General features: G+C 54.0%; 5 protein-coding genes across 5 annotated transcripts; 4 read left to right on the forward strand and 1 right to left on the reverse strand.

Annotated features, from left to right (window-relative positions):
* Positions 1-34: 34 nt before the first annotated feature.
* Positions 35-4,048, reverse strand: J4E92_002069 (uncharacterized protein; the record flags this gene model as incomplete). The annotated part of the gene is made up of 3 exons (XM_051493475.1): positions 35-102; positions 158-2,801; positions 2,942-4,048. 3 exons carry the CDS (start codon positions 4,046-4,048, stop codon positions 35-37), a joined length of 3,819 nt encoding a protein of 1,272 aa, XP_051356706.1.
* A 1,033-nt stretch (positions 4,049-5,081) lies between these two features.
* J4E92_002070 (uncharacterized protein) lies at positions 5,082-6,883 on the forward strand (the record flags this gene model as incomplete). Its single annotated transcript, XM_051493476.1, has 3 exons — positions 5,082-5,142; positions 5,194-5,762; positions 5,813-6,883. 3 exons carry the CDS (start codon positions 5,082-5,084, stop codon positions 6,881-6,883), a joined length of 1,701 nt encoding a protein of 566 aa, XP_051356707.1.
* Positions 6,884-7,329: 446 nt separating this feature from the next.
* J4E92_002071 (uncharacterized protein) lies at positions 7,330-9,971 on the forward strand (the record flags this gene model as incomplete). The annotated part of the gene is made up of 3 exons (XM_051493477.1): positions 7,330-7,468; positions 7,534-7,640; positions 7,698-9,971. The coding sequence occupies 3 exons, from the start codon at positions 7,330-7,332 to the stop codon at positions 9,969-9,971; spliced, it is 2,520 nt and encodes an 839-aa protein (XP_051356708.1).
* A 945-nt stretch (positions 9,972-10,916) lies between these two features.
* J4E92_002072 (uncharacterized protein) lies at positions 10,917-13,109 on the forward strand (the record flags this gene model as incomplete). Its single annotated transcript, XM_051493478.1, has 4 exons — positions 10,917-11,337; positions 11,536-11,760; positions 11,812-12,014; positions 12,063-13,109. The coding sequence occupies 4 exons, from the start codon at positions 10,917-10,919 to the stop codon at positions 13,107-13,109; spliced, it is 1,896 nt and encodes a 631-aa protein (XP_051356709.1).
* Positions 13,110-14,259: 1,150 nt separating this feature from the next.
* On the forward strand, positions 14,260-16,657 carry J4E92_002073 (uncharacterized protein; the record flags this gene model as incomplete). Its single annotated transcript, XM_051493479.1, has 3 exons — positions 14,260-14,370; positions 14,418-15,590; positions 15,638-16,657. The coding sequence occupies 3 exons, from the start codon at positions 14,260-14,262 to the stop codon at positions 16,655-16,657; spliced, it is 2,304 nt and encodes a 767-aa protein (XP_051356710.1).
* Positions 16,658-17,523: the final 866 nt, after the last annotated feature.

A 17,523-nucleotide genomic window follows, 5' to 3' on the forward strand; every position in this document is an offset into this window, starting at 1 on the left:
TTGAGTAAGCAATGATGATATGTTCTGTTATGGATCAGGCCTTGCTGCCGCCCCATTCTCTCCACCACTCGTAAAGTGCTATTCCACCTGCGGTTTGAACGTCTAGTGAGAACATTAGCATGTGAGCCTTGACGCGAGTTACAAGGTTGTGACTTACTCAAACTCCTGGTTACTCCCACAGTCTTGATCTCGACATTGCGATCGATGACAGCCAGCACCTCCGCGGAGATACCTTCCTTCTCACTACCCAGCACAAGACAGCACTTCTTCGGCAAAGTACCAATATCCTGGCTTCTAGCCTCTTTCACAATCGTCTCTCCATCCACAACATCATTCTTACTATCCTCTGTCCCCAGTATTCCACTCCGGTCCGTCTGCTCAATGCCCACAACCTCGTACCCCTTACTCTTGGCATCGAGTAAGAACGCCGGGACACTAACCTCCTTCAACTCATTGATAGCAAGATGTTTCTCTGATCGCACGCTGGTAGCCTTGAAGTCCTTGTGCGCGACCTTCTTGAGATCGTCGATGTAAAGGGCTTCGAGACCGAAAGATTCGGATATGCGGGAGAGACCGCCGAGGTTGGTGGGGTTGTCGATGAGAGAGGCAACGAGCATGACGGATGCGGGACGGGCATTTTGCATGCTGGGTGGGCCGCCAGGTGGGTGGAGGTTGTCGAGGTCAATGCCGGCTTTGGTTTGGAGGGTGATTTGGCCGGTCGGCTCTGTGGTGGTGGGTACCGGGGTAGTTTTAGCTGGCGTAACGACATCAAAGCTGGGTTTGATCTTGTTCCCAAGTGCTATGCGTGCAGGTGGTGGGTTGAAACCATCAGACTGATCATCACGCTCGAGAGCCTCGAAGTCTTCATGCGTGACGAGCTCTGGTTCCGGTGTCTCGATCGACAGGTATCGGCCTTGAAAGATGCCTGTAAGGGTAAAGTCCTGTTCAATATCGACCTTTAGAGTTCTTATCGTCCAAGGAGAAGCGTTGAACTTGTCTAGCCGGCGGATGAAAGCGTTCATGCCTTTGAAAGCGGGATTCTCGGTAATCCTCCTCCAGCCCTTCTCAACAGCTATGTCAAACACGATGGGAAACGCAAAGTTTGCTTCGTGGCGGATCTGGACTTTGGGGCTGGCAGAGTAGAAGTTCAGGTGTGTGATGAACTCTACTGCAAAGTCTTGGGTTTCGTATGGCGCGACTAGAAGACAAATCTTCATCAGACTGGCGATATGGATCGGGCTATACTCTTCCAGATTTCCTAGCTCTATCAAGAGACGCGAAGAAAATTCCGGGAACCGACGGTAGATGCGAGCTATGGCCCATTCGAGCAGGTAGCGGTATCGTGGCCATGATTCTACCACTAAGGCACGAGTGAAATAGTCGAGATGAATCTCCACATTTATGTCATCCACACAGTAGTGACTCATCAATAGCATTGCCTGCAGTTGAAAAGTGTTCTTCCATGGACATTTGACTGCGACTGGTGGTTTCTGATCCTCCCAGGGAAGTTCCAACTCATCCAGTATATTCCGAGCAGTCTCTGGAGATGAGACATATGGGTCATTCGGAATACGATGTAGGATATCTATGACAGCTGCGTATGCATGCCATTCTCGCATACCGTAGTACGATGCATATGTTCGATGCGGCAGGTATTGCTGAAGCTTGTCCGCAGCGACAACCTCAAACAAAAACTCCGTTCCGATGGATGCTGGATTATTGATGAAATCGAGAATGTAGTCATCGAAGGGGAGGCCTCCCCGCAATGATTTGATTGCATATGGGTGTGCAAATACAGCTTTGCGTAGCGATCGAGCAAGTACTGCAAGAATGTAGGACCGTCCCTTGGATAGCTTCATAAGGCGTTTCATGGCTGTCCAGAGCAGACCTTGGATGTCGCAGCCACTGGGAAAGTGGTCCAGAGCGTCCTCAACACAAACTATTATGCATGTCGGATGGAATAGTAGCGCAGGCAGGTGTACAGCAAATGGTCTGATGAAGTCGCGAATCTCGGCCTCTTCCCATAGTGCTGACAACACAGTGTGCAGCTCGTTCGCGTCGATCTTGGCTGGCTCAGTGCGATCAAGAAACTCCATCACGCTCTTGCATGCTGGCGCGAAGGCTGGACCTTGTATGCAGCTATGTTTTGAGTCGCGGAGGTCGTTGATGAATGACTGAAGAGTAGGCAGCTCGCCATCACTCGTGCCAAAGGTTGCTTGGAGCGCAGAGTGATCCACTGGATCTTCCAGCTTTTGGCATTTAGCCCGCAGGGCTTCACTGGTAGGTACACCTTTCGACTGTGAATCGGGATCAAGAAGATCGCAGAGCTTTTGGCAGTGAACGCTGTGTAAGTCACTTGCTACCTCTGGCATTCCAGGCAAGCGTGATAAGCTGATGATCTCGGTAATCTCGGAAATTTCCAGTTTGTGATGCGTTGGGCTTCTTTCGTATCGCGTCTTCAGGCCTTCGATGAGACCATGCATCATGTACAATATTGCTGGTTGGAACATCCTCCCGCCGGCATTCACGAGGTAACGAACTATGCCAAGAATGATTGCACGGCCATTTCGGTTGTCCACTCCGACTTCAGAGACGGCATAGTCGACCGAAGGGACGAATGATGGAGTGTCTTCGGTATCGGAGACAAACCGAGAGATCACTGCAGCGAGTGCGTCTCCGTGAGCGCACGTTGTCGATGATCGTGTGGCAGTAAGAGTCGATGTGAAGAGGCTACCATCCGTTGCCCAAGGCAGAAATCCCTCGAAAAGGAAGTTTATGTGGCCGCTCAAGTCACCCCGGCGCTGCGATGTCAAAGTCAGCATCGGTATACTCAGCCTCTAGCAGGCCATGGCTTTCGCCATCAAATATTATCTTGTTGCGTGGATAGTACAACAACGATAACAACGATATCGTCTATGAGAATGGAAGACATGTGACTTACTTCGATGATAAAGTCCATATACCAGCGGCCAATCATTTTCCTAACGCTCTCCTGTATCAACGGGTTTAAGGCTGCCGTGAGTAGAGTTGTCGTCATCGCGGGAGTAATCCGGGAAGGATTTGTTGCTGAAGAAGAGCCAAGAAGCGTCGTCATGGATTTTAGGCAGTCCTCGACCTGGCCAGAATACCGATGAAGCACGATAGTTTCGAATAGGGTCGTATATAGATCGTACTGCTCCCGGTCTTTACCACTGGCATCGTATCGCATCGTAGGTGTATCGATATGGTCAGAAGTAGCAAGAAAAGACTGGCGGATGATACCGAGGCAGTATTTGCGTTGATCTGCATGGCCTTTCACAAGACCCAGTCTAAGCTTTCTCCAGTATTCTTCGTTGCTCACACATGTAAACTTAAGCCCAGCGGAAGCGGCGAGCGATATCCATTGGAACCAGGTCCTGTATATCTTGCTAGACCGAGCAGCAAACCTTGCCATGTCGAGTGCATTGAGTCGGTTCCATATTGATTGATCAATGACCTCATCGAGATTGGTGGGCGAGTTCTCTCTCTTGCTCTTCAACAGCGAAAACAAAGCGGACAAAGTATCGTGTGCAGTATCATCTAGCCCTTCGATGCCGACGAAGCTCGAAAGGAGAGTGAGAGATTGCGAGTCGACCATGTACGAAGACGCGGCCGGCACCCAAAAGGAGCATTTCAGGAATTCGAGATAGGCTCTTGCAGTTTCGATGTTTTCCCCATGTGCTTGTTCGGCCGATAGATCCGTGGCTAGGGTGGAAAGGCTTTGCTTGATTTTGGAATTGAGAAGAGATGCGGCATGCGAGTCGTGGGTGTAGCATATCTCAGCAATCTCGTAGAGGCTCTCCGGTGACCTTTGGTCGACTAGACGGTCCAACACGGTATTCCATAGTTCCTCATGCTGCGAAGTACTTCCACCTTCTACATGGACGCTTCCGCTGGGCAACAGTCGCACGCAAATATCGAGCGCGCCGCTGTCGATTCCCGGTGCAGCTCTTAATCTCGCCAGGCTACCATCAAAGGCTACTTGCCGGGTATGTTCGTCCAAGAGACTTAGTACTGCAGCGGTGGCCATGTCTGGCGACGGCAGGTAAATCTTGCGCGGGCGTGATAGGCCTTGTCGGTAGTGCGCTCCTCAAGCGAGGTGTCGACAGGCCGCTGAAGGTATCCTGGCTTTATATTCGACCGCTGGATGCCTGTTCTCATTAAACGAATGAAGGTAAGCAAGTCGCATGCGAGTAAATATTAGGTTGAATGAAGTTCTGTAATTGCATGGTTAGAGTTCACGTCGCAGGGTCGACACCAGTCACATTTTGCGCCCGCCTCAGATGGAAAATTTAGTCGCTACTGCGATGCACACCCGGCCGAAAGTGCGCGGTAGACAACATCAGTCCAACAACGTATCCAAACGAACCAGAAGCCGTGTAAGATTGCGATGGGCAATAGATTGATGTCTCGTGTCGACGAAAGAACGCGACTTGAATTGGAGCATGCCCAGGTGTTGCGTGGAAGGCGCTGGGGCGAAAGCCGTCATTGGTGACTGCAAGGTATCCAACTGATAGTCCTTGATCCTTCACCGGATGCGCCTAGACAGCTTCACCGTCTGTTGCTGCCATGGACAGGTCAGCTAGCTCTTGCTTTTGGCCAGGTCGTCCTGTCGCGTCGTGTTGGGAGACGAGGGCTGCTGTGGGTACTCGTCAGTGTGTACCTGGAGACAGATCCAAGGTGATCCGACCACACAGTATCTCCCCAGCAGATCTCGGAAGCTATTAGACATCCCCTTTGGTCTGGTCGCGTCGCGCTGTGATGGCGCGCGCGTCAGTGGGGAGCTTGGCAGTGACGTGTTATCGATCGCACACGGCAACCGCGTGTTGACACGGCCCAAACAATGGCCCACGAGTCATGGGCAGAGCGATCCGTGCTCCACCTCAACACCGCCTATGCACCTGCTGTACATTCACCGGTCGCAACAGCTCTTGGATTCTTGCTACCTCATACTAGACGGTATCTTGGACTACAGAATGTATCCTCTACACACGACCGCCTCTGCGCCTTCCATGCGCGCATCCGACGCATCGTATCTTCAGGCTCTCTCATCACCCGCGCCCATGAACGACGACCCCGGCAATGTCAAGGTGGTGGTGCGATGTAGGGCTTTTGTGCCGAGAGGTAGGATATCAGTACCCAATTGATGCGTATAGGAACTAATAAGGACTATAGAGAAAGAGAAGGGCACGAAATGCCTAATCCGCATGGACCCAGCCACACAAAAGACAACTCTGTATGCGCCAGAAGAGAGCGGAAACAGCGGACGCCGTGTTCTAGACGACAAGGAATTCACATTCGATCGCTCATACTGGTCGCACGACGAGTCCGACCCGCACTACGCCCACCAAGAAGACGTCTACCGCTCTTTCGGTGAAGAGTTCCTCGACCACAACTTCGGAGGATACCACACATGTATTTTCGCGTACGGTCAGACGGGGTCGGGAAAGAGTTACACCATGATGGGCACACCAGACAACCCAGGCTTGATCCCGCGAACTTGCGAGGAGCTGTTCGATCGCATCGCACACGAACCGTCGCCCAACACGAATTACCACGTCCAAGTCTCTTACTTCGAAGTCTACAACGAGCACGTACGGGATCTGCTCACCCCGCGGACGACCCCGCCCATCTACCTCAAGATCCGCGAGAGTCAGAAGGATGGTGTATACGTGCAGGGTCTGACCGAGGCTGAAGTCAAGAGCTACGCTGATGTTGCGCGCTTGATGAAGATTGGCGACCTGGTAGGCGCATCTCTACATACTCATCCAGCGACATATTAACAGTATTATAGAGCCGAACGACCGCCTCCACCAAGATGAACGACACCTCATCACGATCCCACGCCGTCTTCACAATCCGCCTCAAGCAAATCACCCACTCGCTTCTATCCGACGAGACCATCGAACGCACAGCGCGCATGCGTCTTGTCGATCTCGCTGGCTCCGAACGTGCCAAGTCGACCGAAGCTACAGGAGCTCGCTTGAAGGAGGGAGGGCAGATCAACAAGTCTCTCACCACACTTGGTCGCGTCATTGCTGCACTGGCCGACCCAAGACGACACGGTGCCAAAGGACGACGGCCACGAGAGGTTGTGCCGTACCGTGATTCCGTCTTGACCTGGCTGTTGAAAGACTCGTTGGGTGGTAACAGCAAGACAGCCATGGTTGCTTGCATTGCGCCAGCCGACTACGATGAGACTCTTTCCACCCTACGCTACGCCGACCAGGCCAAGCGCATCCGCACACGTGCCTTGGTCAACCAGGACTGCATGTCGGCTGCCCAGCGAGACGCCCAGATTGCAGAGATGTCAGAACAGATCCGCAGTCTACAAGTCTGTGTCAACGCCGCCAGCCAGCGCAAGAGGGAGGAAGCCACCGAGCTAGACGAGTACCAGAGGCAGGTCGCACTCATGCAGCGCCTCATGGAGGAGAACCGTCAAGTGTCTGCTGCGAAGATCAAGGCGCTCACTTCCGAAGTCGAAGAGCTGCGTCCCACAAACGTAGCTTTGCGCGCAGAGATCGACTCGTTGCGCCGCCATCTCCAGCTCGCTCTAGGAGAGCTCAAGAACCCCATCGTCCTGCCACCGCCCCGGGAGCTTGGTACGCCAGACTTCGAGAATGAGTCATGGCTAGGCGAAGGCGAGGGTAAAGATGGATCGATCCCTGCTCCTGATGGTGAGGCCAGCGATGATGACTCTGATTCAGGCTATGATGAGGGTGACCACGATGAGTTGGCGCAGGAGTTGCACAATGAGGCAGAGGCCTTCCTCCAGGACCTGGGCATGTTCCGCAAGAAAGTCGGCAGCGATGTCGATCGCTTCGGTATCCGCGAGACACTGGCTGAGCTCATCGGAGGTCATTGAGCAGATGTGTTCTGATGTTGATTATGCGACTTGGTTGGGAGGAAATCGGACTTCTAGGCGCACAGATTGGTTACGAATGCATGAGCGACGGCGTTTTCTTCAAGTTGGATTTGGCAGTACCCAAGATTAGTATACCAGTATATAGTTAGCAAAAAATGAAAGATATCCCACGAGTCTCGATGAGTTCTGCGGAGAGTTGACGTGAGCCGAACATTACATTACAACAGACGCGGAAGTACACATTGCCATATCATGCTTAAAGTCATACAAGTAAGAAACGAAGCGCATGTTCGCTAGATTTGGTTTTTGGGCGCCCTACCCAAAGGCAACCTTCGCAGGCGCGACAGCCTCGGCGGCAGAGCTATGACCTCAACTCGAAGCTCCATGCAGGCACCCCAAGCCTCCGACAAGTTCGCGCGATGATAGCCCGATAGTCGCGCCCAACCATGTCCAAGCCAACAGCCAACTGGGAAAAGGTCGGCGACAAGTTCTACAGGAAGGTGCAGCTCTACCAGGCTGTCTTCGACGCGGATCTCGAGCTCGAGAACTACAATGTGGTGGGGGCGCCGTATAGCGGTGCTGTAGGTAGGTACGTCCCACCGTCTGCCGACGACTGCGCGAACATGTGACCAGGCGACTGACTTCTGTAGCCGTCTACCGCGATGAAGAGAAGCTGCATACCTACCGTGGTCCCGGCGCGTCCAAATCGAGCATCGACATCTACAGCTGCGCGGGCAAGCTGATTCGTAGCATCAACGTATGCAACCCTCTACATGTGCCGGGAGATGAAGGACGGACTACTGACAGGCGATAGTGGGACAAGGGCACAATCAAGGGCCTGGGATGGTCGGAAGACGAAAAGCTGCTGGTCGTCACCTCGGACGGAACGGTGCGCTGCTACTACGACCTCCAAGGCGACTTCGTGCCCTTCACCCTCGGCCACGGCGCAGACGAATACGGCGTACTCTCATGCAAATTCTACAACACGGGATTTGTAGCGCTCCTCGGGAACAACCACCTCATCTCAGTCACCTCGTACGCCGAACCGCGCCCCAAACTCCTCGCTATACCGCCGACTGAACCCGTCATATCATGGAGCATCATACCACCTGCCTACTCGCTATCGCGATCGGTGGAAGTCATACTAGCGATTGGGTCTACGCTGTATGTCGTCGATGCGACTGAGGCAGAAGATCGCAACTTCGATGCCGGACCGTTCAGGCACATCAGCGTCAGTCCGCGCGCGGAGTTCCTAGCCTTCTACACAGAGGATGGAAAGGTGTGGGTTGTCAGCGGCGACTGGAATGACAAGCTCAGCGAGTACGACAGCAAGATCAAGACAGTGCCGAAAGACATGGAATGGTGCGGCTCGAACGCCGTCGCGTTAGCCTGGGAAGACGAAGTACACCTGATCGGCCCTCGAAGTGCCGCGACTAAGTTCTACTACGACACCTGGGTGCATCTCTTGCCGGACGTCGATGGCATACGGCTCCTCACGAACGACGTCTGCGAATTCATACAAAAGGTGCCGGATGAGGCGGTGGATGTCTTCAGGCTGGGCTCCGACTCGCCTGCTGCAAACTTATTGGAAGCGTCCTCGCTCCTAGAACAGAAGAGCCCAAAGGCCGACGACCTCATACAGCTGATACGACCGAGTCTGGGAGAGGCGGTGGACACATGCATCAAGGCCGCTGCGCATGAGTACAACATCCACTGGCAAAAGTCGCTGCTGAAAGCAGCTTCGTACGGAAAGTCAGTGCTGGACCTGTACTCGTCTGACGATTTTGTCGACACGTGCGACACACTACGAGTTCTGAACGCTGTGCGCTTCTATGAGGTTGGCCTGCCGCTCAGTTACGACCAGTATCGCCGCATGACGCCTGAGAAGCTCGTTGAGCGTCTCACGAACCGCAGCGAATACCTTCTTGCATTGCGCATAGCCGAGTATCTGCATCTGCCAGCAAACCAGATTCACGGACACTGGGCGCAACAGAAGGTGCGCGTCTCGACGGACCCAGAAGAGGAGATTTGCAGTCTTATAGTTAAGAAACTGCATGGCAAGCCTGGTGTCTCATTCGAAGAGATCGCACGGGCGGCCTACGATGAAGGTCGCGTGCGACTGGCGACGGAGCTTCTCAATTACGAACCCAGAGCTGGCAAGCAAGTACCGCTACTACTCAACATGAAGGAAGACAACATTGCGCTCGACAAGGCGATCGAGTCGGGCGATACCGATCTCATCTTCCACGTTCTCCTACACCTACGCAAGAAGCTACCTCTTGCCTCCTTCTTCCGCGTCATCAACAGCCGTCCGGTCGCCACAGCTCTGGTCGAGTCGTCAGCCTGGGACCAAGACCGTGAGCTACTGAAAGATCTCTACTACCAAGACGACAGGAGACTCGACGGCTCGAACCTCTTACTATCCGAAGCAATCGCACAGGAAAGCCATCCAGCCCAGCAAGACAAGTTGAAACTAGCGTCAAAGTACCTCCAAGATTCACGCGACAGCGCGGCCGTCTTCCAGCGCCAAGCTATAGACGATGCTGCCAAACTGCTCCGTCTCCAACACCAGTTCGAAACAGACCTCAACGGACCGAGAGACCCAACACCCGCAGGTGCGCTACCAGGTCAAACATACATCGGTCTCTCAGCAAACGAGACAATCTTTCAACTCATCCGCCAAGGCCACTATAAGCGCGCCCAAAAGGTGCAGTCAGACTTCAAGATCAACGACAAAACATACACATACATCCGCCTCCGCGCCCTCGTCGCAGCGCGGCACTGGAACGAGCTCGAGGAATTTGCAAAGCAAAAGAAGAGCCCGATTGGCTGGGAGCCTTTCTTCAACGAGGTCCTTGGTGCGGGAAACACCAGAGTAGCGAGTGTCTTTATCCCCAAGTGCACAACGCTGACGGTGCCGGAGAGGGTCGACATGTGGATCAAGTGTGGGTTGATGGTCAAGGCGGGTGAAGAGGCGTTTAAAGCCAAGGATAGGGAGCTGTTGCAAGAGATTAGGGATAAGGCCGATGGGAGTACGGCGATGGAATTGGAGAGGTTGTTAGCGATGCTGCCGCAGGGGAAGAGGTAGGCGGTTGGGTTTGTGGGTGGGTTATGTAAACGAATGGCGCAGTGGTGGATATGAATATGGGCTGGTGTATAGTAATCGTTCACGTGTATTAAGTCTGGATTGGTGCTGACATGTCCTGCATAAAGCGCGAAATACTCTTGACTGGCTTCTCTTCTCAGTTTGCGACAGCAAGTGTCACAGGAAATCTGTCTTTATACGGATAGCTTAGAAGGCTACATTAAGCTGAGTATATAAGTAGGTGAGCGTCATGAAACAGGTAGAAGGCTACATTGAGTTGAATGTATAGACAGGTGGATATCATCGATCAGGTAGGAGTATACAATGCCCATGAGCTCTCTAAACTTTCTTCCTGTATCTTGTTGTAGACTGCAGTTTGTCAGAAGCTTTATCAATTCCTGCTCAATCGCCTCATTGTATGCATCAGGATCAATTTCTGAAGGTATGCTATCCTGCTCTCCCCTCATTGTATTCACCAAAATTATCATCTGGAAGCATGCCATCTAGCCTCCTCTTTTCCCAAGTCCAAGCTCCCGTTCCAAGACATCGGGACGTGGAGGCAGGCACACCCGGCAAATCCCCGGGCCGCTACTTCTTCGGGGGAAAACCCACACTAGCGTCAGCCATGTGCAGAAGACCGACCCGCAGTGGCTGCGAAAACGACTCGCTTCCCCGCAATGGCTAGGATGGGTACCGGGGCTAGGTGCAGGCTCCGCGATCTAACGAAGAAATTCGTCGCTCGACGTCGTCATCTCGGTGTGTACTCATCCGAACCGCCTCCAGATCTTCAAATCGGCAAATGAGTGTGGGAATCGAAAACGGGGTCATGGCTTTGGCTATGGTGCCGGAAGGCAGCGGGAGGGGAAGGTACATAAGCCTTGGATCACCAAGAGCTTGAATAGGGTGTAGGATTGGAGATACCCGGATTCGATCGACATATACGCAAACATGAGGTTCTTCAACTCTCTAGTCAGCTTCGCGGCTGTCGTACCTGTCGCGCTCGCATCGATACCTTACTCGCAATACATCCTCGCGCCCAAATCACGAACCCTCCATCCCATCTCCGTACACAGCACTAACGGCTCCGTCACCCACCCCGAGAGCCTTACCAGCGCGAATGGCAGTTCCGTCTTCACCGGCGAAGCAGCAACAGCGTACGACTTCGGCATCAACATCGCGGGGCTCGTCACCGTAACAATCGGCTCTGTTAACTCGTCCTCCGAATACATCGGCGTCACCTTCTCCGAAAGTTCGTTATGGGTCAGCAACCGGAGCAGCGACGCGACGGCCGATGCAGGAAAGGACGAGACGCTCTGGTTCCATGTTAATGGTACTGGGCGGTATACAGCGCCGAAGGAGAAGGTGAGGGGTGGGTTTAGGTACATGACGTTGGTGCATAATGGGACTAGGAGTGTAGAGGTGGCAGGCGCGGAGGTACATTATACTGCTATGCCGCATTGGGAGGGGGATGCGTTGGGGAATTATACGGGATATTTCCATTGCGACGGTATGTCATTCATTATTTGCTTGCTTCTGTCGCTTGGGTAGAAAGACTAACGTGTTGCAGATGAGCTGCTCAATCGCGTATGGTATGCCGGAGCGTACACGAACCAGATCTGTACGATTGAACCAGACACCGGCAATGCGCTTGTTCATCTGCGCGAAGAAGGTTTCTCGAGTGAGGACGACCAGTCGCCGGTTAATGTTACTTGGTATAACAACTATACCATTACCAGTGGCAAGAGTGCGCTGGTTGATGGTGCAAAGAGGGATAGACTTGTTTGGGCTGGCGGTACGTTGATACATCCCCCATCACTGAGTGCAAACTGACAGGCATTGGTAGACATGGCGATAGCAGTCCCCGGTGTCGTGGTATCGACAAACGATGTCATTTCCATTGAGAATGCATTGGACTCGCTCTTCGAGGTACAGAACGCGACGAATGGTCTACTCCCATATGCCGGAAGGCCTTTCCCTCCCCAGGCGATATCGTTCACGTACCACCTATACACTCTGATCGGTGTCGCTGACCACTTCCTCTACACTGTAAGACATCCCGATCAAATCCTTCACACTCGCTGACCACTTCTCCAGGGCGACATGGACTACCTCAAATCTCTATGGGACAAATACAAATTTGCCCTCTCCTTCTCCCTCTCCAACATCGACTCCAGCGGCCTCATGAACGTAACTGCGCCCAACGACTGGCTCCGCTTCGGCATGGGCGGCCACAATATCGAAGCAAACGCCATCCTGTACTACACCATCAATCAGGGCATCTACCTCGCCTCAGCTTTGAACGACACAGCCAACATTTCTTCCTGGCAAGAAACAGCTGATGGTATCAAGACCGCCGCCAATGAACTTCTCTGGGATGAGCAAGAGGGCATGTACCGCGACAACGAAACCACAACGCTCATGCCCCAGGACGGAAACGCCTGGGCCGTCGTCGCAAACCTCACAGTGAACAGCACACAGACGAGTATGATCTCACAGAATTTGGTCTCGCGATGGACGCCGTACGGTGCCCCTGCCCCCGAAGCCGCAGACGCCATCTCACCCTTCATCTCCGGCTTTGAACTGCAATCCCACTTCCTCGCACAGAACACAACCGCTGCGTTGGAGTTGATGCGTCTACAATGGGGCTTCATGCTCGACGACCCTCGCATGACAAACTCAACCTTCATCGAAGGATACAGCACGACTGGCGAACTCCACTACGCGCCCTACAACAACGACGCACGCATCAGCCACGCCCACGGATGGGCAACAGGACCGACATCCAGCCTCACACAATATGTCGCCGGTGTACAGTTACTCACTGCTGGCGGAGCAACATGGCGTATTGCGCCTTCGCTCGGCGATCTCAAGTTTGCGGATGCGGGCTTCAGGACGAGTTTGGGTTTCTTTGGCGCCAGGACACAGGTGTTGGATGGTAGCATAATGTTGGACTTTGAGGCGCCGGAGGGGACGGTGGGAGAGGTTAGGATGCCGGTGATGGAATGTGCGGGACGGGTGGTCATGAGTGGAATGGAGGGGCTGAGTGGGGATGTTGTTGTTGAGGTTATGGCTGGGCAGGGGGATGTGGATGTCAAGGATGTCAAGGGTGGGAGGTGGACGGCTACGTTTAGGTGTACTTGAAGAGTAGACGTATGAAGATCATTGAATGTCTAACAATTCTGGTATTGAGATGAGCAATTGAACCGCAATAGTATGTTTGTGGTCGGTGCCACGATACACGGCTCACATACCGACTACCCTGGTGTAATCCCATCTTGATACGGACCAGACTCCGTGAACACGAGATGTTTGCTTCTCCTCGGCTTCAGCAAAGCGCAAAGCAGGCTGCGAAAGGCCCGTACACGAACTGCGTTAGAGCGCAAGAACTATTACACGCGCCTATATGAGGTCGACATAGCAACGGGTATGGAAAAGAAATCTCAGCTGCCGGGAAGCGGCAGAGCTGAGGTTGGTGCAGGATACTTTTCTGGGTCCGGACTATCAGCGGATAAGAAACAGGGAACCATCGGCCCACTACGACCAGAGTCCTTCACCAACAGAAATCCTTCACGATGGCATGTTGGACACAGGCTCAGTACAGTAAGCCGGATGGTTATTCGTCGAGCATTGGACATGTTTCTCCAGGGTAGTGGTGTCCTGTCAAAGTCTAAAAGCGACCAGGCGGCCAGGCAACGAGGCAACAAGTGTCGAGTAGTCCAGGTCAGCATATATCACGGGTATAGCCAGCTGGGAATGTAGCAAATACCGGTCATGTTGACATGCAGATTACCAGCACCATCCATGCTGTACCGCCTACCCCGCGCGTCTGAGTGGCGGAGGGCGATCGTGTGAAACGAGGCGTTCTCGTGATGGCGCGCTACATGGACGCGCCCGGGACGTCGCTGTGCCAACGGCATCCTTGGCGCATTGTTCCAAAATAGTGTCGCGCAAACCACTATGACCACCCGCTTGACTCTGATCTGCGGCCCATCCCCAGCATTGCATCACTTGCGTCTTGTGTATACACATCTCGAGCATTGCTTCCTTGCACCGGCCTGGCATACAAGAAGAGTGCTGTTTGAGCCATTCCCTCGTTTTACGCCTTCTCCTCCTGCTCGGCCTTTTGCGACCGCCTGCATCTCGCTTCCCCACTACTATCCACTACCACGTCAGAGTCAGGACTCATCACACCGCATCCCATTGCTCGCGCAAAGTTTCTCCGCCCCACTGGACGCGGTCACATTGCATGCGCGTTTGAGCCTCGCATCTCGCTGGCGGGTCTGCAGCCACCATGGACACGAGCTACCTCGCCCAGCAGGTCACCACCATCATCGGCCAGCTGCACGGCTTGTTCGACGACATTGGCGTCCCCAGCCATGAGCGCGAATCACGCGAAGCAGAGGTGAGGATAGACGAAGTGTATGCGCGCGCGATTGCTGACTTGTGTAGTTGTTCTCTGCTCTGTCCGAGACGCTCCACAATCAATTGCGACAGGTCACCAGCGAGAAGCATGAGATGACAGAAGAGGCGCATCGCCTGCTCAAGACTATCCGCCAGATGGAGGCTTCGCTCGATGACAACAAGCCCAACCCCAACTATGACGACCAGGACGACCGGGCCATCACCTTCCCCTTGACGCGCTGCCTCCAGGGCCTGAAGGAGCGATACAACTCGGTCAGCAAGATGCACAAGGAGCGCTTCGAGCAGGTCAGGAAACTGGCCGAAGCCCTGGAATCGTATGCGTCGCATCTCGAATCGTCCTTCGTGCAGGTCAAACTCCCGCCCACCGCGCCCAACGCGAAAGTCTCGCCCTCTTTCGACATCTCGCCCTCCTACGTCACCAAGCTCGACAACGAATTCACACGCGTATACGAGGAATACACAAAGCGCCTAAACACAGTCCAGGTCATCTGCCAGGAGATCATCCAGCTTTGGGCAGAACTCGGCACACCACAAGCGCAAACGGACAGCGCGATCGTGCAATGTCATCGCGACGCGCCTGAACAACTCGGCCTGCACAAGGACGATCTCGCGCAATTGAACGCGAAGAAGGAGCGACTTGTCGAGGAGAAGCGCGGTCGCGAACGACGGTTAGGGCAGCTGCGCACAACCATCGAGGAACTCTGGGACCGCCTGGGCATTGAGGAGCGCGAGCGCAAGCAATTCCTCACCAGCAACCGTGGATGTGGCCTGCGCACCATCAACGAGTACGAGGATGAGCTGGCCAGGTTGAACGAGCTCAAGCGCCAGAACCTACACTTGTTCGTCGAGGAGGCGCGCGTTCAACTCCAGGAACTATGGGACGCTCTTTACTTCTCCGAAGAAGAGATGCTCGACTTCACGCCCGCCTTCTCCGACGTCTGCAGTGACGCTCTACTCGCCGCCCACGAATCCGAAATCGCACGTCTCGAAGCGCTCAAGGAGCAACGGCTACCTATACTTCAAAAGATCGATCGCCACCGCGAGCTGATTCAAGAACGCGATGAGCTTGCACAATCGAGCCAGGACGCGACCCGCCTGATGGCGCGCGGCAACAAGGGCGAGAGGCGCGACCCAGGCAAGCTCCTGCGCGAGGAGAAGATGCGGAAGCGCATTGCAAAGGAGCTGCCCAAGATTGAAACAGTAAGTCACCTTAGTCAAGGAGCAGGAACTGAGCTAACACGTCATAGGATCTCAGAGTCACCCTCGAGAGCTGGGAAGACGAATACGGACGTCCTTTCCTTGTCCACGGCAACCGATACCTCGACGAACTATACGCAGCCGCGCAAAAGGCAGCCCCACCACCTCGCGCAAAGACACCCTCGAACAGCGGTATGCCTACCAAGCCAGCCACGGTTGGCAGAGCCTCAGCAGCGCCTAGCCGCGCCGGAACAGTTCGTGGTGCGCCACCCAGCCGATCAAAGACCCCCGTATCGAACTTTGGCCAGAGTGTATCCGCAGCAAGCATGTCTCGTAGCACTTTCGCGCAATCAGTGGGCCCCAACTTTGGTGCTTCGGTGTCGGCATCGGCCCAAAAGAGTCCTTCCAAGATTCCTTCTCGTGCGGGACTGAATGGTACAACAAACGGCAGGAGCTCACCTGAGAAGCGACCACAACTCTCACGAGAAGATTCGGCCACGATGCGCAAGATGGCGCCACCTATGGCTCCTCCCCCACGTATGAAGGATCTGTTCGTCCCTCCAGAGCCAGCACCAATGGAGACACCGATGAACCGCTTCGAGTTCAACCGTGGAGACCGCAGTGAGAGCATCGTGCGCAACGTACAACCAGAGGACCCCTACGACGACCGATCCTTCATGGGACGTACCATGCGAGGAGGCTACACACCCACATACCCACCGCCATCACTATCATCCGCTAGCAGTCGACAAATATCACAAACCTCGTCCACAGGCACAGCCGCTACAGGCATGACCATGCAATCCGGCTCCGAGAACTGGGAAACGTTTAGTGAACAGTCCGACGAGGTACCGGAGGAAGAAGTCGACTTCCACGCCTACCGGCGGCAGATGAAGCGCTACACACCCGAGGGCGGCCATGTCGCCAGCCCGGGTAGAATCCAAGGCAAGAAGGTCCGCGGTATACGGAGCGTCGACACGGGCGAACTGTTAACCGAGCAGGACGGTCGCATGGTACGCGTGATCGAAGGCTCAGAAGCGGGCTGGACGACTGACGGCGACGGGTACTGAGCAAAGTACCCTATCCACTTGGACACTTTCTTCTCATGTCGACACGACTGCATGGCTTTCATGCTCCACGACGCTTATACCGCCACGGCCGTTCATCACTTTCCGGCCCACCGAGCCCTGTTAATTGCTCTTCCTTAATTCGTGTGTGCATACTTTGCGGCTCGGCGTTACTGGACCCTGAAAATTTTCTCTTCTTTTCGACTCATCCTCGCTGCCGCAACGGCACGCATAAGCGGGCTGGGATACTCGCCACGTACTCTGCGTTGGACAGTGTAGTGCGCTGCATGTCACTTCCCGCAATGCGACCGGTGCGGCGCCTGTTTTGGGTAACGCAGCATGTACCTGCCCAGGTGGCTCTTTTATTTCTTCACATCACTTGCTTCTTTTTCAGCGGTAGGGTGGTGGATCATCCGGCGTTGGCGACCTCGGAAGCGTATATCTGGATAGCGCGCCATGCGCTACCTTGCTTGTGTCTCGTTTGCGCGTTTTGCATGTTCAAATTTCCCTTGTGCGAGGATGAAGCGAGAGAAGTGTGCATAAGGCCTCCTTTCTGTGAGTGGAAGGCAGATCTGTGTGTTGGCGAGGAGACGTGTACTATTACGATTGAACAGAATTCAGAACATTGCAAAAACTTGTGCGACCATGCCGTGACTGATGCACTAGGATGCCGAAATTTGTGATGCACTGGACGCCTACAAAGAAGTAATATATCATTAACTTTACTACATACTATACCTAGACGAATACACAATAATGTATACAATGTCTAGATTAGCGAAAGGCGGTCACGTAGGCGGCAAGCAACACCAACTCGTGCCTTCCTGTGCGAGTAAAGATGATTGACATGAAACAATGCAAGCGCACAA

Source organism: Alternaria infectoria (genome assembly GCF_024043175.1).
Source record: "Alternaria infectoria strain BMP 0036 chromosome Unknown scaffold_2, whole genome shotgun sequence".
NCBI lineage: Eukaryota > Fungi > Ascomycota > Dothideomycetes > Pleosporales > Pleosporaceae > Alternaria > Alternaria infectoria.